Source organism: Lichenostomus cassidix, chromosome 2, assembly GCF_008360975.1.
Source record: "Lichenostomus cassidix isolate B80296 chromosome 2, HeHo_3.0, whole genome shotgun sequence".
In the NCBI taxonomy this organism is placed as follows: Eukaryota; Metazoa; Chordata; class Aves; order Passeriformes; family Meliphagidae; genus Lichenostomus; species Lichenostomus cassidix.
This window is the reverse complement of record NC_139482.1, coordinates 22,094,800-22,119,419: the sequence shown is the minus strand read 5'-3', so window position 1 is coordinate 22,119,419 and position 24,620 is coordinate 22,094,800. Positions and strand designations below refer to the sequence as shown.

Genomic DNA, 24,620 nt, shown 5'->3' with positions numbered 1-24,620 from the left:
GCTTAAATGGTCTCAAGTTTTGTTGCTCTGTGTTTCGAATGACAAATGTATAGAGAATATACTTAAATTGGGCAACTTAGTCTGTAAATTATAAGCTTAGGTCACATGCCATTTGTTGGCTCACTGTTCCAAAGATCATGTTGCAAAGCTGAATTTACTCACTGTGCACCTTCTTCAAAATGAAGCTTTGAAAATTTAGGATGAAAGCTACATTGTGCAAATTCAGCTACAGGGATTCTGCTGCCCTTGGCAAATGGCAAATGCCCATCCTCAAAAGCATGCAAATGTGAAAATATTTACTCAAAAGTTTTCTGCCCCAAAGAGGCTTATATTGTATTTTTATCACATCTACCTCTTCCATTGGTAATAAAAATATTTGAGACACCAAGGCTTTACTTATGAGAATATCAAATTTTAAGTTTTACAAATGCTAAGCTATATGTTAAAAAGATAGACAATGTAAAGAGGATTTCTGTTTTGACTGAGGACAAACTATTTTGGTGTGAAGACAGTTCAACAAACTCTATTCTTGAGGTAAAACTTAAATTTCATAAAACCACAGGATTCTGTGTGTAGGACACATCTGCGTGTTAGAAGATCAAGGTTACATATCTAGGTGTGCCATTAATCTCCTGCTGACTTTGTTGAGTGAATTATTTTCTCTACCACTCTATTGGCTGTTTTACAAATCAGGTTGCAAGCTTTTGAAGGACATTATTCAGTATATATCTTTCATGTGCTGCAATGAGGCTCTTCAGCTCTAGTCAAATGATGTCCTTTCCTTGGCTGTACCGAACCTGTAGACTCTGTCCAGACTGCACTCTTTATCAAATATGACATTGAGGTCTTTAATGTACGGAAATCAGAGTCTTCTTTAGTCTATTGACTCCTTGACTTCCTTTTCATTCTTTTTTTTTTTTGGGTTTTTTTTTCTTTTGTCTGTCCTGACAGACCTCCTGTGTTTGATATTCACAGAAACAAAAAGTAAAGGACCTGTGAAGTGGCTGGCAGTAGAGTTTAGAGTTAACGTTAAACCTGTAAAGTCAACAGAGCTTCCAACATCTGGATTTACCTGCCTGTACTATTAAATTACAGTGTTCAGGTGACTGGGTGGTATGGAATTGAGGGGAACTTTCACACCGATCTTTATTATTGTAAGGAAACGCAGTTAATCACGGGACACAGAACTTACGCTCTTGTACAGTACAAGGTAAGGCTGGTCCAAGGTGTAGGTCTGCTTACACCAGTACCCAGCTGCTGGCATGGTAACAACATTCAGTAGAACAAGCAGAAATGGGGAGATTAAAAAAATAAAAGCCAAGAAAAGACAGACTTCAAGGTCCAAAATGTTACTGTTATGTTAGGCATGGCACAAACAGATATTAAATGAATTTTAGAAATACCTATATTCCGTCTGGGAGTCTGGGAAGGCTATGTAATCTAATGTGAAAGCAATGCAAATGCTGCCAGCTCCACTGACCCATGCATCTTTACTTCTCTGAACTCAGAACAGTTTATGCTGCTGACCTACAGTTAAGCAGGATTATACCTCTCATGTATTGTTTTCCTCTTTCCTCTTATGCTGGCATAAGCTTCTTACGAAAAAAGTTCCGTATTTCCACATGAAGGACTGCAAAGTGCTTCACCTGTTTGTTTCATTCAAGGAGTAATGCTTTTTCATACACACAACCAGTCACCTGGCAAACTTACTAGCAGTGCCTAGCAGTCTCATCATGGCCAAACTTTTTGCTGAATGAAAAGTGGACTGAATATATGTTGACTGTACTGTAGTGTTCACTCCTGTGTTCTGAAAGCATGGAGAGTATCTTAGAGTAGGATAAGGGATATAGCTATCCAGGATGTCTGTGTGAAAAATCTGTTCTCCACACATTGAAAAAGAAATAAGTTGCCCTTAGAATATTTTTATAAGCCCATATTCAAGTTTCATCTCTCAGAGAAAATGTTGATCAGAGCACCCACGTATTAGAAAGAAACACAAACTAAAATTTATTCTGCATAAGCACAGAAGAAAAAGCAAAATAAATTACATTGATTTTTATTGATTTTTGTGCAAAACACAGTCTATGGAAAAATAGATAAGAGCATTACTAATAATTTATAATAGCTCTGTTCAGAGAGACAGCACACACAGTCCGACAAACACAACTACAAAGAGAATATTACACATGGGAGACATATTATGCTCACTGTAAGACACTGCCAGCAAGGCATGAAAAACAGTATATAATGATAGAGATCATTGTTCAAGTCAGGTAAATGTGTCACTTATTTTAAAGGCTGTATTCTAATTAATTCAAGCAGTATCATAGGGTGATACAGTATCAGTTCTGCAACATTACTCATTATATTGATAGAAAATACTACAGGGTGAACAGCCAAGAAATCAAAACCTTATGTATTAGGAGATGCACTGTCTGCAAGGATCTATGCATATGCATCCATTACCACTGCACACATGAAAATATTATACTGAAAAAGTCTAACTAATTTTTATGCACCTGATATATCCAACTTTCAGAGGAAAGCTGTTTCCTAACTATATTCATACCTGTGAAATTTATAGCCACTTGGGAACTCATTGCCTTATATTAATTAACAATTTCCTTTAGTGCTAGCTGGGCAGCTAATACCATACAGACACGGAGACATACTATTTTATAGGCAATTAATGCCAAATAAAAATATGAATGTACTTTCTCATGTTGGCACATAATATAATTCACAATGTTGGAACAAAAAACTAAATGCCGCACCAATTCACAGTAACCATTGCCACAAGCTAAAGAACTTGCAAAACAATTACAGAATAATTAATGTCTAAATAACTCAGGAACTATAAATAATTCAAGAACATGTGTACTTAATTAACTTGTACATAGTTGCCACAGTTATTAGAATTGTAAGATAAAATTAAAGACATGTGGAACCTGTAATAGAACTCTATTTTAGACAATGTTAAGAAAGAATACCCTAATATCCATCGAAAACAAACAACCCATTGCTAAATACAGAGGTTTCCGTTTTATAATATGTGTACAATCTGTATCACATATTAAGCACTATTTTTTTTACTGTACAATATGTAAGAGAAAGTAAGCTTATTTCATTACCTATTTTCATTAGGCAGTTACGCAATTTATGTAAAGCTACACAAAAATATTTTTATAGCAGGCTATTCCTCAAAATATGTATTTATCCTCCTAAGTAACTAAGATGTCAAAATGAATTTATTTGTTTATATTTAGGCAATCAAAACTAAACAATTAGCCTCAGGTATTTTTCCAATGGGAAGTCCTATGGTGAGTCCTATAGAAATCAATGTGTTTGGTCACATGATTAAAGATCCCCTGTGGGACTAAAACATATGCTGGATATAAAGTTTGCTAAATGCATCAGTGTCGTTTTACCTTCAGACTTAATAGTGTCTTGTTAGAATGAATTGGTCCTTAAAGAACACCACAAAATATTAAATCACAAGTCAACATCCTATTCCAGTTAGAAATAAATACATGTCCTAATAGGAAACCATATGTCATTTCTGTAGCACAATTATTTCACAAAATGTCTTCATATAGTTGATCTAAAAATATTATATATGTATTAATACTTCAATATTTCAACTTTTCAAGTAATGTATAAAATTAAAACTAATTTTTTATTTTCTACACACAGTTTGAAAAAAGGAATTAATTATCACTATTCTCTCCAGACACCTTTGGCAGTTTATAATTCAGCAGCTTGATCATTCTTGAATAAATTTAATGAAGTAATTTTTTGCATAGGAAAGAGGGCCAATACATTTCTGTATATACTGTCAGTGGATGCATTACAGTACAATAGCTATGAACTTTGACAGTAATTTTAAATTAGTACAATATCATAGTTCTGCAACATTATCTCCATGGCATCAAAATAATTAGATAACTGTAGGGAACATGAATGTTAATTACATATTCTACAGAAGTGCAAAATTATTATAAAATAATAGCAAGATATTTAATTTTGAAATGTGGTCAAATTGTCAACAGTAACATTTTCTGCCTAAATCTATTCAGAGGTATAAAATTTTGCTCTGAGTTATAGCAGCCCATTCTAGACATTTTAATTAGGTTTCATGCATAGGACTGGGGTAGAGCATAGCATGGTATTTATCCTGTTAAAATTCTCCAAGATTTTGTGTGTTCTAAGATTTTTTTACATTAATTTTATTAAAAGGAATGAAGCACAATGCTTCAACTTTTGTGGTTTCACTCTGCAATAATGGAATAGGGAACAGTCCTGGACATTCAATTCTGCGAGCCTTTTAAGAAATATACACTTTTTGGTAGTGGAGTGTAATTACAGATGAAGTTAAGTTAGAAGTTGTAATTGTTACTTGTTCTTAATTTTTACGTGAAAATCTCATTTGTACTAGTTTATGTTCCTGTCTGTCTCCAGCAAGGACAGGGTTTTCACTTCATGTCTAGAATATCTGATAAAACAGTATTTCACTTGATTATCACCACAGTGGCACTGAAATAGCTGCATATTGGGGGAAGAATAATAGAATAAGTACCCCGAAACAAAGTGATTTGGTTTTGGAAAAAAGAAAGAATACAAATATTTTTTATTTATTTGATAGATTTACTGAACTTCTTTTTCCTTTTTCTTTATTTTTCTGTAAAAAAATGGGAAAGTTTCAAATTTCTAAAACGTTTGATAAATTTTTGGAAGATGTAGCTATGAAAATACAGTAGTCCAGAGGCAGCACCTGTCTTAAATAACTCCAAAATTATTGATTTCCAAGAAGCTGAGAGGTTATGCTAGGAAAAAAATCACTGGACACCTGCTTTCTTTTTGGAAGCATCTGCTATGTGTCAGCTATGAGAGACAAGTCTCAAGGACATTAGCCTGACCAATTATAGCTGTTATTATAATTTACTTTTCCAAAAATGGTGAAATAAAATGAATTCTTTTCCTTCCAATTGATTCCATACCCACAGCTTAAAAAGGAGAATAAATCTGAGCTTTCCAACTACTTGTATTTGTGAACTAAAAAAAATTATCAAATTTATGTTGATGCACATGACATAGTTGCTTTTTTCAAAAAATGTTTTCACGAACCTCCATTTTCAAAAATAATCCATTGACCTCTCATTCAATACAAAACATGTTTAGAGACATATAAAAATGCTTTAATTCTGAAAAAAAAACCCATGCAAGTATTTTATTTTTCATGTCTAGATTTGAACATGCTTAAAATGAAAGAAAGTTCAACTGCCTCTCAATTTGTAACAAACCCAGAATATACACATGCTTGATGTGTAAATTTGAGGTATTTGGATACTAAAATAAAAATTAAATTATTGTAGATATTTTGAATTTGAAATGAAATTAAGAACAACTAACATGAACTCTTTAGGCTTAGGTTGGTGTAACTGCGGGCAGAGTTTAATTCTAGAATCTTCTTTTTCTGTGAAGCTGTTGGTTTCATTACAAGCAGAGATAATGAGATTTACAGGACCAGTGATGTTTAAGGATAAATTCAAGCTTAATTCTGTGTATTTCTGACATACGATACTATGACAGATTCTTCCAAAGTAAAAAACAGTAAGAGAAGGTTCAGCTAAGAAAATCAGAGATTTTAAAGAGCGCAAATATAGGTAAGAAAAATATACTTTCATACAAGTAAAAAAAATTAGGACCAAATACACACTCTGGTTTACTGAAATAAAAGTTTTGCTAATTAAGCAGTAGTAGCCTGAAGGTAGGAGTTGAGTTTGGCTATTCTATTAGAGTAATTACTACTAACATAGCAATATTAATAAATAATTGTGAACATTATTTAGAATCCAACAGGAAATGCAAATGTCAAGGTTTAGAGATAAATTAGTTTTTAAGTATAAGAATAGTAATTTGGTTTTTCAAAACTTCAGGCATATCCCAGAGATACTTGTTGTAAAAGTTAGACCTTTATATAAAAATAGAAGTTTGGATTTTCACAAAAAGATACTAAGAATTTAAGACACATTCTGGATAATTCACATATAATAACTGAAACTCCAGTATAGACACATACAGAACATGAGTATTGTGATGCTTCCAACATACTGGAAGTTTCACAGTGAAAATATATTTCTATTGTTGCTGACTTACCAGCTTTTCTTTTTGTTTTGAAGTATTTCCTCATATTTTAAAATAAATTGAAAATCAGAAACTAGTTTGCACACATATCTTTTTATAAATGTATAGCACTGTTTTGAATCTTCATTATATGATGTATGGAAATAAAGAGATGCCAAAGGTCTAAAATCCTATGTCCTTTGGGGAAAAAAAAATGATATTAGTTCAATACCCTTTGCTTACAAGATGTATGATCACACCATAATTGAAACTGGGTTTGCATATTCAAATAATGGAATAGTGTAAAACCACACACAAATAAATATTACTGTACATGTGCAATACACTTGACCAAGTGCTGATGCTGCACCTGGGTCAGGACAACCCCCAGTACCAATACAGGCTGGGGGATGAAGGGATTGAGAGCAGCCCTGCCCAGGTGGACTTTGGGATGCTGGTGGGTGAGAGGCTGGACATGACCCAGCCATGTGCACTCACAGCCCAGAGAGCCAAATGTGTCCTGGGCTGCATCCAAAGCAGTGTGGGCAGCAGTGGCAGGGAGGGGATTCTGCCCCTCTGCTCTGCTCTGTGAGATCCCAGCTGGAACACTGCATCCAGCTCTGGGGTCCCTGCACAGGAGGGTCATGGACCTGGTGGAGCAAGTCCAGAGCAGGGCCACTAAGATGTTTAAAGGGCTGGAGCAACTCTCCTGTGAGGAAAGGCTGAGAGAATTTGGTTTGTGCAGCCTGGAAGAGATGGCTTGGGGGTGACCTAATTGCAGCTTTCCAGTCCCTGAAGGGAACCTATAAGAGAGCTATAGAGGGCAATGGCATGTAGTGACAGGACAAGGGGGAATGGCTATAAATGGAATGGCTATAAACTGAATGAGAGTGGCTTTAGACTAGGTATTAGGAAGGAATTCTTTACTGTGATGGTGGTGAGGCACTGGCACAAGTTGCCGAGAGAAGCTGTGGACACTCCATCCCTGGAAGTGGTCAAGGCCAGGTTGGATGGGGCTTTGAGCAATTTGGTCTAGTGAAAGTTGTCAAGGCCCATGACAGGGAGAGTTGGAATTTATTGATCTTTAAGGTTCTTCCAACTGAAACCATTCTGTGATTCTATGATTCTGTAATTGTTACAAAGTAATTTGTTTCAAATCCTGGTTATTTTCTAAATAGTTTACTTTATATTCTGAACTCATTAACCCAGAAATGTGGTTTTAATAGAAGAAATACTGCCCAGAAAACATGGTATTAATAAACACTACTCTGACACATATGCTCCAAGACAAAGAAATGTCTGAAAGGCCTGGCTATAATAAAATACTGTTGTGATATAACTGTGCAAAAGAACATTAACAATGTTTTATTTCACAATCATCTGCCATCTTTAATCCAAAACAAAAATATTTTTGTAATTATCAGAAGTAGTAGTCTTCTAGTTATAAACTTCTTATAGTTTGGTTAACAGCTTCTACTATATGCCAAGCAAGAGACTTTACAAAAGACTCCTGCTTAACTAAACTCCTAAAAACGCAAGTTTATGACAAAAAAACCCAAGCCCAAACATGTACAACAGTGTTAACAAATATCATCACATTACAGTTATCCTTTCTGGGGAAAGATGTGGAACAGACCCAGTTACTTCTTCAATAACATGGCTTTTCTCCCATCCTCTTCGAATTCTCCTCAGTTTTCTACTTACACATGGCAAAAGTAAGATGATCTTACCTAGAATTACAATGGAAGGCAGAACAAGCGCAAGAACAAAATTTGGTGGTGTATAAAATCTGTAATATTCTTCTTCAAAAGCTCTCTTCCATCCGTAAATCAGTACGTGGAAAGTACTTATAAGCAGAGCAATGTATCCAAGTGTGGACTTTGAAGAAAGAGAAAACAGGAAAAAAAAAGATATAATAGTACTTGGTCCATCACCTGACAGCTCTAATACATTATTTGCATTATTTTAACATTTCAATTAGATATCAAGTTAAAATCTCTTACTTACTCACTACAATTAATTAGCAATATGTGATTTTAAGTTCATGAGCACTGAGCATAGCATCTCTGCTAACATATACAGGCCTTAGCCAAAGCTGAAATCACGTCTGCCCAAATTCTAAGTAATGGAAGTCAACTTCAGGATATGTACGCCAATGAGGAACAATTCAAGTGTAGTTACTGGAACAACATCCCTTGTGATTGGAAATTAAGTTTCCTATTTCTTAACTATGAGGATAGATCACTTCCAAGATTCCTTATTATAGAACAATGCAATTCTGCTGGAAGAGATTTGGCCTAAACTTGCATATTTTTATTGCTCTGAGATGTGCAGCTTACTTCTTCCTCACAAAGGCCTACATCCACTTGTCTGATGTTAGCATAAACCAATCCTTACCTTCTCCATCAGTTGCTGACTGGGAATGGGAGTATCTGAACTGCAAGGCTTGGGCACAATAGCACAAAGCAGTGGTGCAGTTTACCATAAACAGGCAGTGCTGGATAAAAGGTGAAAGAGAAAGTTCCCACAGCAGCCTGCAGAGGGCTGACCTCTCAGCACATAATCTAGAGCTTGCCACAGAAGGTGGTGATAATAGGAGTCACTCACCAGTTCTGTGCATCTGCCTTTTTAAGGACCCTGTAAGCATAATACTTTGCAGACTTGACAATGCATTAACCTTAACTTTCCCTAACCATGATAAAAGAAGACTGCTATGCTTTGACTTCTGGTGGTGATCAAATGAAGAAAAACTCTTTCTTGGCCAAAACTGATGAAATGACTAATTTGGCTGGGAAACGTTTTTAGAAAATCATTGCAACAGAGAATGAGTATTAAGAAAGGTAACTGGCTACCCAAGTATGGTTTAATTCCAGTAAACAGACAAGCAAAGAAAAATGCAGCCTAAGAGTTAATAGGTAGTGAAAGAATTAATTCCTACTATTTCAAGTTAAAGCAGTTTCTAGGGGAAGAAGAATGTCTGAGCTAATACTATTTGCAAGGATTCACAGGTATAATGGTATTAAAGGAAAATACTTTTGTTGATTTCTCAGGATTGGTATCAAGCTTTTTGACTTGCCAATATTTATGTATCTTTTTTGCCAATGGTTTCAGGGCCATGTTGTTAAGCTTTAGATATGCTGCATACTTTTTTTCAAAAAAAACCGATTTGCTCCCAAAATATCCCATAGTAAACAAAACATTTAGAGAAACACTTGAGGATATGAAAATGGCATATGCAGTATCTGAACGGAACTTCTGGTAAGAAGTTTGGACAACAAACAATACTATTAAACCTGATGTTTTAATATGTTATTGCAGACTTTTGTTGGTATGACTGTCCTGAATTCATTGTTATATCACTGCCAGCAGGGAATAGGGCACAAGTGAATCATATCCCTCATTTCTTCATCAGGATTACTGATCAGAACTTTAACAATTCTTGAAAAAAGAAATGGAAGGAAAATATACAATCATTTCCAATTGTTTTTATTTTAGTGCTTATTTAAATTCCATTTGCAGTCTATAGTTTTGAGACATCTATATGTGTCTCTCTATCTAATGGTCAAAATGGAAGGTAAGAAGTAAATCAGTACATTTTAAACTAACACAAGGACAAGAAAAACATACGATGTACCTTTATTAGGTTCTTTTTTTTTTTGCCCTGTGGAGAGTTTTTTTGTCCTGCATAGTGGACAACTTCAATCACAGATCTAAAAAACTAACAAAGACATTCCTATATGAGCTTCTGTTAGCTACCAATGCTATGTCCTAAAACTGGGCCCTTAATTACCACTACCAGGCACCAGAAGCTAATTCCTTTAAGAGCAGAGGACTTCTGAAAGCAGCAAGAAGCAATACAATTTCTTCCCTGGTAAATTCATATTGAACAGTGAGCAGCAATATCAGTTGTAAATCTTGAGAACTCTCTGTCTGGGCTTTGGGACAGCTGCTGGGAAAAGGAGAGAAATATCTTTGGTTGCTTTGCTTCCTTATCTTCTGCAATACTGTGTTTCCTGAAAGCTGAGTAATAGATTAGCACATTTCCTATGGACTCCCCAATCTTTTAGCTTTTCTCTAAGTCCTCCCTGTTTTGTTTCTTTTCCTTCCTGATCAAAGTCAGCTTTTAGGGAAATTGGAAATATGGGAAATTCCCAGCTAAGACTATTGATAAACTGGACAAACTGGCATTGTTTGAGAAAGGAACCAACAAAAGTTAGAAGAGCAGGAAAGATGAAGAAGAAAATCCCCTAAAATATTACCAGCAAGATGTACATATATAGAGACAAAAATGAACTGTGGGGAAAATCTGAGTCAGGAATTTCTACGTTCACAATGGTCGAGTAGTTCCAAGCAATTCATATACACAAAAGCTGTCTTCTAAATTCTACATTTGCGCAAGATATACTTCAGATTCTCCCACTAATAGGATATTGCTAAACTTATAAACTGTCTGTAGTAACTGACTGGAATCTTACCCATAATCTTGCTAAATTTTCAGGCCTCAGTCTTCTTCACTCTGGGGAAAAAGTATCCTATTTTGTGGGAGAACCAAGGCGGGACAGCTTTTCCTCAAAGTGTATGCACGAGAAGTATTTCAGTAACTCTGTCTCCAAAAAACTTTAGGATTGTGCTAGCAGAGAAAAGGAATATCTCCAAAAAGGTCAGCTTCCTCCTACACAAATGTCAGGTTTATGTTGTTTTTTGCTAAAAAACATGAAGCTTAGCTTTCAAAACCAGTCTGCTCTGTCCGTTGCCACTTTTAAGTGATGGGTTTTAGACTTGATGTCTTAGACTGGAAAACAAAAGCAGCAGTCATTTATGTTTACATTATATATTTAAAGTTTAACTTCCTGCACAAGACTGAAGTACCCAGTGCTGCACAGCTTACAGGCAACATTCTCCATTTCCTTGAATTTTACGTGAACACTCAAGGACTGGTTTCAAAAAATGCCTTTTTTTCTGTTTGCAGGGTGTTGGTTTAGGCTGTTTATTCTGCCTGCTCTGACAAAACATGAATTCTTTTGTATTTCTTGCCCATGTTTTCCTTTGCTCCTTGTCCAAATATATTTAGATAAGAAAAAGAAGAGTACTGAAGTGGCATTTAAAAAAACTCATGCATTAGTTTATCACATCCAGCTTTCTTACCTACTGCTTTTCTCAGTGAACTTCAACTCTGGGTCACGTTAAGGTGACTGCAACTGCAAAGTATCATACTAAGCTTCAATCATTTAGGATCTCCTACTGAGAAAACTCTTTATCCCTGTCTCATTCTGTGGTTCCTCTACGTTGGTGTCATGAGGGTTTCTTTCAAAATCATGATGAAATATTCAGACCTTTGTTTTGTATAGTGGTCAGCCTTGTACTGTAGCAATTCCAGTTACCTGCTGGTCTTTTAGCTCCTTCTAGGACTGACACAGTAAGTTCCATTTGCACTATTAAACCTTATCACATCTCACTTTGTTTATATTCATACTTTGAGCAAAGGAGTGCAACCCGCACTGCTTGTCCTCTCAAAGCCCTTTTTTCTTTATGAAGCAGGCCGGAATTTTTGGGGCTGCTGACACCTGTGTTTGAAACCAGGCTTGGTAGTATGGGGGCACCTCCAAAATAATTTGAGGTATCAAAGACAGCAATGATTTTTATGCAAAAAACATTGACAATTGGGTTTTCTTTAGGAAGACTCTGTTAGAAGTCTGTTTGAACTGCTGTAGGTTGGGGAGATGCTGCTGTACTACTGGAACAAGGCTAGCCTATACCGTACATGTTTGTTAATAAACTCAGAATTTCCTAGCAGGACTCAAGACTAAGTATGTTCTGGTGGTAAAACCCTTTAGAAGTGGCCAGACCATAATTTTGATGAAACTGCATTTACTAAGATGGGCAAACAATAGTGTGTTGTTTTCAGTGGGAAGTGTTGAGATGAGAAACTGTCTGAGTGTGCTGACTAACTGATTCTTCATCTGTCAGATGTGAAACAAGTTCAGCAACTGTTGCAGCAAATCATCTGAGATTCAGGACTAAAGCTAGAAACATACCGCTTTTCCCAGCTGAAAAAAAAAGCAGCATTAGGATGATGGGCTAGTAGTTCCATTGTTTCTCCCCCTGACTTAGAGAAGATTAAGAAATTTAAGTTCAATTTTCCTTCATTGCACTACACTTTAGTAGAAGAAAAATATCGAAGACAGTATTACAATGTTTTATCTGTTCTACTTGCATACTGGGTACAGCGAAACTTATGCAGAAATTCAGACTCCTTTTACTTTAGTAAGCCATTGTGGAAAATCTGTTTTCTGGCTGAAGAAAGCAAGACGATTTTTTTTTACAAGTAACTAAGTGAAGAATAACTTACATCCTGAGAATTAATGACAAAGTAAACATTCATTAACTTTGAGAAAATCTTTAGTAGTTCAATAATTTTGAGATTAAAAATTGCAAACTATGATAGTTCATTACCAATATCAGATATCTTCTGCATGTAATGTAGTATAAACTGTAACATACATCCAGAGCAAACAACTTATTCCCAAAAAAATTCCTCCAGAAACTGACAGATGGGTCATTACAGTTCATAATTATTCAAATTATATTATTAATAAAATATATTATTCATAATTATTTAAACTTAGTTTACAGTGGAAATAACTGCAGTAAATATGCAGTTGTAGATACATTGTGGTTATTGTGTGGGTTTTGACTCAGTCACACAAGCCTGAAATTTGGAAATATGAGTAAGGAAAAATAAGATAAATGCTGTGTTTGTGACTGGAAGTTATTACTGGATAAAGGCATCATGTCACTCACAAGTGAATACATATTTTCCCCTTTTGCACTAATGTTTTATATCACCCAACAGCAGTACTATTGTCCCCACACAGAGAACTCCAGAAGGCAGAGATGTTGTAACAATACATTTGGGTATTTAGTCCCTCTGAAGGCTCAAAGCCATGATCGTGAATAAACTGTTCTGTCAGAGTAGCCCCACTTTGAAAAACTTTTTGGCAAACGTTTTGTAGGTCTACCTGCAGTTTTCCAGTAATGGAAATCAGAAGGGACGGGAAGACATTACAGACAGAAGACCTCAAACAACTGTAGCCATTGAAGTGATTGTCAACACTCTCTTTAAAACATCTGTAAATTATGAAGTGCAACTCAAGCCCTGAACTTTAAAGTCAGTGCCCACGTTCTGAAGTGAATAGGACTCAGAACTGGGCAATATTATTACAATGGCTAAGCTGAAAAAAAAAGTTAATCAGAAAAGGTTGAGTTAAGGCTACAGTACAAAAGCCAAAGTCAGAAAACAAAACATAACAAAACCCAAAATGGCGCACGCTTAGGAAATTTTCACCAGACTGAATCCTAGTAAAATTTCTTATACCTGACTGCTACCTAAAACTACTGCCAATTATGTGCAGGAGCAAGCATTGAGTTGTTTAATAAAGCCCGTATTTCTCAGTATTTTTACTGGTTAGATTTGCCTGTTGTAGATATTTATCTGAGGAAGGAAGGCAGCAGATGGTGTTCCAAGGCCTTGAAAAGCCTGTGATTTTAATATGCAAAGCTTCATATTTTACCACTGGGTATTTTCAGCTAATGGGAATAATGCAGTTGAGAGTCATGTCAAGTCCCACACAGTGGAGGTGAAGCAAAACTTTATCAATGGCACCATGGCTGTCAGAGGGCTTTGCAATAAAAATACTGCAGGGCAAATTAAGTCTTCCATTTTAATAGTTGTGTGCATCTACCTATACAAGTATCTCATCAGTATCACTGCATTTAGCAAGTTTGTCCAAATTTATCTGATTTGAATATAGCACGAAATTCTAAGAACAGAAAAGGAATAGATTAGTGATCATTTGGTCTTACCTATGTTGGGTATTTAAAATAAAGATGTGTAAAATGAAAAATCCTGTTCTAACAATTATGAAATGCTTATTGTGCCTTCATGGTAATATATTTGCTAAGTAATTGTTATTATTAAATTACCATAGACAGAGCAAAAAAATAGGCTCTTGTCACCTGGCAATGAGCTTTTGTTTGTGATCATGATCATGATAATGAAGAAATTCTTATTAACACCAAACTCCCCTTATTAAAAAAGTAACTCACCTGAATAAAACTGAACTCCCTCCAGTTTAAGGCACTGTTTACTGAAGGGATGGAAGTTACTGCCAGTAAAGAAAGCAATCCAAGACTCATTATTCCAAAGGAGATATACATTTCAATTCGCCACACTTCTTCCTCATTCCAAGAATCTTCAACATTTGCATGAACCTGATGAAAGAGCAGAAAGGAAGAACTTCATTCTAAAGAATATTAAAAATACCAATAGATCTTATTTTGCCGACTAAAAGTTCAGAGTCACAGGACAATTACAAAATGGGGTCAAATATTTCAGAGGTTTCCTCATGTCTTGGGAGAAAACCAACTATTTCCTTACGGCTGGTACTGGCTCTTGCTAGATTAAAAATATGTCAAACATGGAAATTTAGATGAAATGCTAAAAGACAACGCAACAATATATCCTATTTACAACAATCCTGTTATAAATTGAGGTAATTCTGCACATTCTTATACACTGTAGAAAAGAAACTGTGTTCTTCAAACTCCGCAAACTTAAATTCTGTGACATAAATTGGATAAACCTGCAATTTGTTTTTACTTTGTTGCATTTAGAAATAGTTTAGCATAATTTCCTGACTTTCCTTCAGCTCTTCATGCTGTGTCCAAGCTTGCTTCTCCTTCAATATTGACATCAGATATATCCAAGATGGTTCTCACTGGAGAGCTTTACCAGAAAAAAATAAAACTCAGGACCTTAACAACTAAGAAGCTTAGAAATTCAATTATTTTTTCCACTTCCAGTGAACTATTGCAATATGACATGTCTTGAAAAAAGTTCACTAGAAATATTAGCAAGAGTTTTACAATATCATTAAAACAAAGGTAATTTCTTAGTAAAATTATCAGCGAATCCTTTAGTATCACTAATTCTAAGTGTGAACAGTTTCTTGTTGCCTATTATAGTTTTGCCCTTCCTTTCTCCTAAGTTCAGTTTTTTATGCTAGCCCTTTCACAGTTTGTGACACTCCCTGTTAATTTGTTCCATTTCATTTTATTTCCTTATCTGGTTTTCCTTTCTGTTCTATCACGTCTCTTTTCTACAGATTTTATGTGTTGAATGGCAATGCTGTTTTTCTGGCAATGCTGCTTTTCTGCCACTTTAAAGGTGACATTAAGCTGCCTCACTGGCAGACAGGAGCATCAGACCCTCTTCTAGGGGATGACAGATTTATCAGACAATGTTGCAGAGTTATGCAAGACCAATTGCTCCTGGGAACTGTGAGTCAATTTCTATTGCCTGCAATAGATGATGTTCACAGAATTTTAAAAGAATAAAGTATTTTTACCACTGGTCCAAAATGTTACAAAATATCAGCATTTTCTTCTTTTCTTTTTTTTTTTTGTTTAACACAGAAGTATCTGTAGGCGTGATTAGAATATCTACCCTCACACTTTTCATATTTGTAAATGCACTTATGATATACATACTTCCCCCATGTATTCAGTCTACATAGAAAGGAACATACCTCAAAAGTTTCCTGCTGTTGATCTTATCCTGTCCATCCTACATTCTCCCTGTGTATGTTGTTATCAGCAATTTCAGTAAGACGTGTCCTTGATTCTCTCTATCACACAAACCTGACTGCAGATTGACCCACAAAGTGAGCAAAATGCAGATGTTTCTTTCAGTCTCCTTATTTGGCACCACCTATGTGTATGATAACCCATAACATTGTGTGCAAAAGCAGTAGAAAAGATTAAGAAAACACATCTATTGTATTCTAGAGCCATAAGCACACAGCCAAGGCTTTTGTGGCTTACTGAACTAAAGATTGTCTCACCTGTTGATAAGCCATGTTGAGGAACAAGTACCGCTCCGATCTCCTCATTGGCAAGCAGAGGCTGTACACCACATGCACTGCAGCAAAGAAAAAACTGAGCAGCCCAAGCTGCTTTCGACACTGGAGCCAGTTGTCCAGCCAAGGTGGGAATCGCCGATACTTAGTGCCATAGTAAAGCTGATAGGCAGCTGCAATAAGCCCTGATAAATACACTAGAGAAAGCAAAGTGATAGCAACAATTGGCAGAGTCTTGTTCACGATCTCAATGGGAATCTTGTAAAAGTCACTCTGCTGATTTCTCATGTATGGATGGATGACATCTCTGACAAAGGAATAGATGAAGAAAAATGTAGCCAGGCTAATGGCAATCAGTACAGGCCCTTTCCACAGGGTGAACAGTCGCAGAGGCAGGTTTTCAATCTCCCTTGAAGATGACAATGCCCCCAAATCAATAGGAATGAAACTGAGCTGACGGGCAAGCTCAATAACTTGATGGCGAGCCTGAACATTGTTACTGCATATATAGACCTGTTGGGAAAGTCAAGGGAATTGTCTGTAGTCAGAGAAAGAGACTCAAAGGTAAACAAAAAAGCAACAAATCTCACCAAATCCTTAAGGGCCTCCAAATCAAAACTACAACACGACTGCTAAAATGGTACACTTTATCCCAGCTTATATCACCAAGATGACAATACAATCCTATAAAAACTTAGTCAAAGTGCAAATATGCACACTGACTTAGCAACAGAGTAAACAAAACAAAAATTTTGATATTTTAATCAAAATCTCTGTTATTCTTTGATCTTTTAATCTAGCTTTTCCTTGGATTTAATAAGGGGGTTGTCTTGGTAATCTGCACACTGATCCTGTCATACTGAAATGTCTATAGGACTGGATTGACTTGAAGACACAGCTAAAAACATTTCAGAAAATCCTAAATCTCTCAAAAATACAGGAATCTTGAATGATGACTGCTAAACAACCATAGCATACACAGAATGTGAAGCAGAGAACTGTGTAATCTCTCCATAGGTAACAAATTTAGCTTAATTTCACAACCCAGATTTCCACAGATTTCAGATTTGAATATTTAACAGAAAAGATAAAAACTAGCAGCCAAATAAGAACTTGTTCTAAAGACTAGTTTATTACACAATGAAAGAGTACTTTGTACTGCCACAAAGTACTTCAAGGTCCCTTGAAAATTTACAATGGGCTATAGTTTGCCCAACACTGTTTGCCGATCACCTGCATTGAAGCAAATATGATCTGTTTTGACTGAAGTGAGTTACTTATAGTGTAGTGCTATTCTGAAGTATGGTGAGGTTATTTTTCCAAATTATGCTAATTCTATATGAATTACTTTCCATTTAATATCTACCTGAAGTGCCAGAAAACTCAATTTAGTCTCCAGCAGTCATGTTACATCAGTTATTTCTTATGTTATTTCTCACAGTTCATAAAGCTGTGAAGGACTGGATGCTTGCACAGGCTTAAATCCCTTATATCACTTCAGCAAAATATGAAAAACATAAAGGTGCCTTTTCTATATGCAGGATAGATTTGCAGAACATACTGGGAAGGAATTTGAACATCATGTTCCCAAGCAGCCCTGGATGAAATGAATTATCACTTAGAAACATATGTGCCTCCTTCTGTTTCTGCATATTTATGATTTTGGGGCACTCTAAAAGCTAGGTAATTTCTTTTAATCACTTTGCTGCTACACTGAATGCAAGCATTTTTAGAACAGCTGATTCCCAAGCTCTGGGATAAGGACCTCTTTTTTCTGTGCATCTCTTTCAATAGTTCACCCCAATACTGAAACTAAAATATATTGGGAAAGACCATCTTTATCCTTGCATAAAGCATAAGGATACACATGAACATATTTTCTATGGAAATATTAAGACTCAACTCTTCTCCTGAGTCAGTTGTGATCTAAAAGTCAGTTGTCTAAGCTAGTATCCACATTTCCTCTGCAATCTTCAAAGACAAACAGGCAACACAGGGAAAAATTAGACCACTTACTTTGTATGTCTTATAGTGGGATGAACTGAACCCCGAAGGTTTTATTGGCTACTAAAACATAAGCTGAAGGCCCAACATTTTAGGCATATTAAGTCAGGCAGGGTAAATCTCATGAGTTCTGTCTGCTACATTCAGTTCCTGTCATTTTCACCTTACAAAAAAGTTAAATTAGTACAAATAAAAACATTTACCTGTCTGCTGGCATCCTTTGGTCCTAACTGCAGTGACCATGCTGAAATGACATTGAATCCTTTGACAATTACGGAATCGGGAAAAAGTGAGGCCAAATACTCTGCATTGGAGTCTGGATATTGGTCTACTCTTGTATTATTGCTGACATCAATCAGAATTTTACCAGCAAGTAAATGTTTGAGGTCCCACAAAGAGGTGTAATGTTCTCTGTGTATGGCTACAAAAATGATGTTTGTTTTAACTACTGCATCTTCATGGTGAGTGACATCAACCACATGGGGAAAGAAGTCAGCAGCATGTTTAGGGTTTCTGCTTCCTATGACCACATGGTAGCCACATCTGATAAGTCTAATTGTCAAGGACTTAGCAAAGTCTCCACTTCCAATGATGCCTATTGTGACCTTACTGGCATCCTTGATACCGTTGGCAACATTTGGTAGAAAAGTTTCATTGAGGTTCTTGGGACTCCCCATCATAGAGATTGATTCCATACTTTCAAGACACCAAACCTACAATGATTTCTTTGGGGAAAAAAAAAAAAAGGGAAGAGAAGAAAAAAAGAGAAAAGAGAAAACAGAAGGAAAAATCAGCATCATACAATTTTATGAGACCTCAGAATCCATTAACACCTCTGGAAGCAAAATCTTTGGTTCTAAGTTTCGTATTATATTTTCTCCTTAATATAGTATGTGCTAATCAATTTTGTCTTGCAATGTGTCACTAATAGAAGGAGCAATGAGAAACATAAAAATACTTCAAGCATGTCAATAATACAGTTACATAATAACATTTGTTCATTTTCTCCTATTTCCTATAGGAAAATGCCTGGAATACTGGATCACAAGGTAACTTTATAGTCCTAAAACTAATGGCCAATAGAATAATGAGAAGAAACACATACAGAAAATTGGAAAATAATAGAATGCAGAGCACTGGCCTGTGATCAGCATGAGGACAGTGAGTTCATGGAAGCTAAATTCCATTAAAAGCTTATGCAGGTTATTATTGTGATATCCTCTTCTTGCCATGAAGGAAGGGATGCAAACATTTCAAAGCTTCAAATATCATGGCTACCACCATGACAAACATCCATCTGACACACTCACCTGTCAGCCTGGAAAACTGGCTACCCATGGATCCAATGGCAAAAACAACATGGGAAATTTATCAAGACCTAGTTGTGAGATCACTAATGACATTTCTAGGTCAGACTGCTAGGTCTGGCCATGGATGTGTAAGGATTAACTGTGGATGCAAGGGTAAAGGATTCAAGGCCATGGGTCACAAATATGCTTAACAGAATTTTCTATCCAGGCAAGTAAGACAAATCCTGGAAACAAACACATCGGACAGCCTGCTGTAAAAAGCTAATGGCAGGAAGCAACAGATTTCATGCAATAATAAAAGGGAAGATAGTTTTAGGACTTAAATTCAGTGTAGTAAGGGATGTTTTGAAGAACAGAGGCTAAGGCTCCCAGAAAAAATAAAAGAAATACTGCCCTTGGTCACAGAACTGCAACAAAGCTGTAACAAAGACATTAATAAACAACAAAACAACTCTCAGGAGGGAAGTCTTCACATGAAACCACGGTTATGACATAAGTGGTTCTGCACTGTTGTGGGGGGTTGCCCCTGACTGGAGGCCAGGTGTCCAAAAAGGTGCTGCTCTATCACTCCCTTCCTCAGCTGGGCTGAGGAGAGAAAATACCATGAATGGCTCATGAGTTGAGATAAAGACAGGGAGAGATTACTCACTGATTACTGCCACAGGCAACCAGACTCTACTTGGGGAAATTAACTGACTTTATTACCAACCAAAATCAGAGCAGGATAATGAGAAGTAAAACAAATACTAAAAAACCACCTTCCCCTCACCCCAGGAAGCTTCTTCCTGGGCTCAGCTTTATTCCTGACTCTCCACCTCATCCCACTCTGCAGTGCAGGGAGACAGGGAATGGAGGTTATGGTCAGTTCATCACATGCTAATTCTGCTGGTGCTTCCTCTCAGGGAAAGAAGTCCTTCCCCTGCTTCAGCATGAGGATCCTCCCACAGGAGAGTCCTCTACACACTTCTCCAGTGAGTCCTTCCCACAGGCTACAGTTCTTCAGAACTCCTCCAGTGTGTGTCCCTTCCAGAGAGTGCAGTCCTTCAGGAGTAGGCTGCTGCAGTGTGTGTCCCCATGGAGTCACACATCCTACCAGGAAACCTTCTCCAGTGTGGGCTCCTCTCTCCACAGATCCATGCCAGGAGCCTGCTCCAGTGTGGGTTTCCCATGGGGTCACAGCCTCCTCTCAGGCATCCACCTGCACTGGTGTGGGGGTCCTCTGCTCTACCATGAACTTCATGGGCTGCAGGGGGACAGCTGCCTCACCACAGCCTGCACCACAGGCTGCAAGGGAATGTCTAATCCAGAGCTTCGGGCACCTGCTCCTTCTTCACTGGCCTTGGTGTCTACATAAATTGTTTCTCTCACATATTCTCATGCTCTTTTCTGCAGCTGCAATTACTTTTTTCTCCCCTTCTTACCTATGTTACCTGAGAGGTGCTACCAGCACTGCTGATGGGCTCAGCCCTGGCCAGCCATGAGCCAACCCCAGAGCCAGCTGGCACTGCCCCATTAGACACAGGGCAAGATTCTAGCAGCTTCTCACAGAAACCACCCACTCCTCCCCTTCCTGCTACCAAATTCTTGCTAGGTAAACCTGATACAATTGTAGATCACGAATAAACTCTGAAAACTAAGGAAACAATGAGGAAAAGCAGGCTAAGAAGGAGCAAAAAGAAGCCACAAGATTGCTGTCTTGGGAGCAATCAGCAACAGACCTCACAGAAACTCTTCCTGAGTTACCATCCAAGAGCTGAAATAAGGGTAATTAATCATCAGCTGGGGACGTTACCCAGCCATTGGCTAGGAATAAAGTATGTGTGGTGAACAACCTCCCACAATTAAAATTAGCTTTGTATTTTGGAAATTAGAGGAAACTACTAGAAGAATGGGCACTTTTCATTTCAGCTTTGACTAGAAGGTAAGAACTCACTGAAACTGGACTCAGAAGACTGAAAGCAGTATGTGAAAGTGACCACAAAGTCAGTATTCAAAGAAAAGATTCTAACAGTGAATCCTTCTGGCAGTGAATCCTTGAATTTTTATGCAAGCCCTGAAAAAAGCATTGACTTTTTGCTTGCCATGTGACCTGGAATGTATTTAACACATGACCAAACTATCAGTATTTTCTGTATCATGATGGGTTTGCACCAGGAACATGAGAATAGCTGTATTTACATCACATAAGAGACATAACTGGATATGACAGAACATGTATGCTTTCACCATGTGATTACAGGGGCCCATTTCAGTTTATGCCACGTAACCAGAAAGTGCTGCAAAACTTTGAGATTGAAAGGGAACCACCATAAGGAAATGGGCTACCAGTACCATTTAAGCATGCTGCAGCCTACTTTCAGTTTTAGTCCAAAGGATCCTTAGGAGAGTGGGCAGATAAGACATGATGAACTGCTCTGGTGAGCTGAATTTGACCCACTGGCCAAAGTTTCTCACTGCCTGTTCTAATGAAAATACAGTGTGAGTAGCAGAATCAAACTAAAAGTCTTAATAAAAAACCCTCAGAGAATAGGCTGACATGACTCTTAGACAAGTAATCCAGGAGATGTACAGCAGCAGAGAGCTGGCAGTTACTGAAAGGGATTATATTAAATACACAATAGCAATCACAGCAAAGTGTGTATAAGACAGTTTTAACTGCAACAGAAGAGCTTTAATGACCTGAAAAAAATCACACAAGAATTAAAACACACAAACAAACAAACAAAGTGTTTGTGTGTATGGCTAAGGAACAGTATAAAGAGATAAAGAGACTGCTATCATGTAGGGATAAAATCAGAACAGTGATGGTTAAAAAGTGAACTGTAACTAGTGAAGAACATAAATAGCAACAAGTTCTATAAATACAATAAAAGACAGAAGATAGAAGACAAGGTTAATAACTTGAAAGGAAAAAGAACAAGCTATAACTCATACAAAGTAGGATGAATTAGTAAATGTCTTCTTTATTTCAGCCCTCAGCAGAAAAGTTAACTGTGAATAGGTATTTAATGAAATTCTTTTTACAGGGAGACAGATGGTGAGGTCAAAGTGGAAACAGGTAAGTTAAGAGTAAAGGATAAAGTTAAAGATAAGATAAAGATTTTTCAAGTCAGCAGACACTTGATAAAATAGCCCTTTTTGCTTAAAATGCTGATCAAAGTGACATCTTCAGAACCAAACAGAGTACAAGACAGACAGACTATCACATATTGCTAAAAGGGAGTAGGAGGAGGACTAAAGAAAACAGATTTGTTAGCCTAACTTCAGCCCCTGAACAGATTCTTCAAGTTATTGTGCAATCAATTAGTAAATAAATGGGAAGCAGATGATAAGAAGCAGCTGAGGTGGGTTGTTCAGCACCAGATTTCAACAAAACCAGTCTTCTTTCACAAACTACCTGATTTCAGAGTTATAAAAAGTAATAAAAGCAGCATAGATTTTACATATGCTCTCAAATTAGCTAAGAGAACATCACAGAGCTATGTCAGCCAGACGGTGACACACGTGAAGAACTGCTCCTAGGAGAACAACCACAGCAGGAGGAACCCGACCCAAGGCAAGCCGGGCGGCGGGAGCTGCGAGCCCCGCTCGGCGGCACTTACGGGGCGCGGCGCTGGCGGGAGGCCGGGCGCGGGCCGGTGCGCCCTGGGCGGCAGCGCGGAGCGGGGATCCAGCCCGGAGCAGCTCGGCGGGGCCCTGGTCCGGCCCGGCATCTCCAGCTGCAACGACAACACCGCCCGTGACAGGAGCGGCCCCACCGCCCCCGGGCAGAGCCGGAGCAGCGCTGGCAGGCCCGCCCGCCGCGGGGCGGGGGCTGCGAGCGCCGCCAGGTACCGGAGCGCCCCCGCGCTTGCCCGAGGCCGGGCCGCACCGCTGCCGGTGCCTGAGCCTGAGTCTGCCCGGAGACGGGGGAACCGCGGCGCAGCCGCCGCCACCGCGATGGGCGACAGGGAGAGGCCCGCGGGCTGCGCCGAGGAGCGCCCGGCGGGGATGGAGCCCGTCCGTCCCGCCCCGGCGCCGCTCACCTCCGCCCGCCCGCCAGGAGCACCGCGCCGCCGCCGCTCCTCCTCGCACTCGGCCCCGCAGTGCCGGGCGGGCGCGGAGGCGGTGCCTCTCCTGCCGCTGCGACCCGCCCTCTGCGGCCGTGCCGCCGCCGCCAGCGCGGCTCCGGAGGCGTGCGAGCCCGGTGGGTGACAGGCTGACCACGAGCCGGCCGTGTGTCACTGCGGTCAGGAGGGCCAGTGGTATCCTGAGGTGCATCCGGAAGAGTGTGGCCGGCAGGTGATTTTCCCCCTCCGGTCAGCCCTCGTGTGCCACATCCGGAGTGCGGAGTCCATTCTGGGCTCATCAGTGCAAGGAAGACGAGCTACTGGAGAGGGTCCAGGGGAGGCAACAAAGATGATGAGGGATCTGGAGCATCTCTCTTATGAGGAGAGACTCCAGGAGCTAGGCCAGCTCACGAGAGGACTGAGGGGGAATCTCATCAATGCATATAAATATCTCAAAGGCAGGTTGCAAGAGGATGGTGCCAGGCTCTTTTCAGTGGTGCCCAGCAACAGGACGAGGAGCAATTGCCATAAACCAAAACACAAGAAGTTCCACCTTAACACGAGGAAAAACTGCTTTACATTGAGGGTGGCAGAGTACTGGAACCAGCCACCCAGGGAGGTTGTGGAAGAGTCTCCTTCTGGAGACCTTAAAAATCCACCTGGATGCTTTCCTGTGGGACCTGCTCCAGCTTACCCTGCCTTGATGGGGTTGGTTGATGATCTCTGGAGTTCCCTTCTAACCTTAACAATGCTGTGTTTCTGTGATTCTGTGACAGCACCGGGGGTCCGTGTGGGGAAAGAGAGGGGTGTTGATGGCCTTGCAGTGTCGTTGGCTTTGGCCACTGTCACTCTGCTCCAGCCCCAATCCCTCTGGCCTGTGTGACACCCCTGGCACAGGCAGAGCTGGACCCGGGTTGCTGCTGACACAGTGTGAACAGCTGGCTGGTCTCCAGGCAAGCTCATGGCCCAGAGAGCAGAACACACTGCTCAGGCCCTGCCCTGCCTCAGCTGCCCTGGCTCAGGCTGTTCTTCAGCAGGAACCCACCACCAGCCACCTTTCCTTATCCTCTCCTGGCAGAGGGGTGCTGCTGCTGCCAGTGCCAGCTGAAGGGCCGTGGGTAACGAGCTGTACCATGGTATGTCACAGAATGGCAGGGTTGGAAGGGACCCTTAAAGGTCAGAGTCCAACACCCTTGCAATGAGCATGAACATCTTCC

At 38.9% G+C, this 24,620-nt stretch overlaps 1 protein-coding gene across 3 annotated transcripts; it reads right to left on the bottom strand.

Annotated features, from left to right (window-relative positions):
- Positions 1-1,983: 1,983 nt before the first annotated feature.
- Positions 1,984-23,799, bottom strand: STEAP2 (STEAP2 metalloreductase). Of its 3 annotated transcripts, none has more exons than XM_085050678.1 (6): positions 23,380-23,799; positions 22,957-23,073; positions 18,248-18,769; positions 16,026-16,553; positions 14,230-14,394; positions 1,984-7,853 (listed from the first exon to the last, which is right to left on the bottom strand). In XM_085050678.1, exons 3-6 carry the CDS (start codon positions 18,737-18,739, stop codon positions 7,824-7,826), a joined length of 1,215 nt encoding a protein of 404 aa, XP_084906804.1. In that variant the 5' UTR covers positions 18,740-18,769; positions 22,957-23,073; positions 23,380-23,799; the 3' UTR covers positions 1,984-7,823. The 3 variants fall into 3 exon arrangements, with proteins under 3 accessions (XP_084906804.1, XP_084906802.1, XP_084906803.1); XM_085050676.1 differs by having other exon boundaries at positions 1,984-8,001; positions 23,380-23,787; XM_085050677.1 differs by lacking the exon at positions 22,957-23,073 and having other exon boundaries at positions 1,984-8,001; positions 23,380-23,788.
- Between the last annotated feature and the right edge of the window lie 821 nt (positions 23,800-24,620).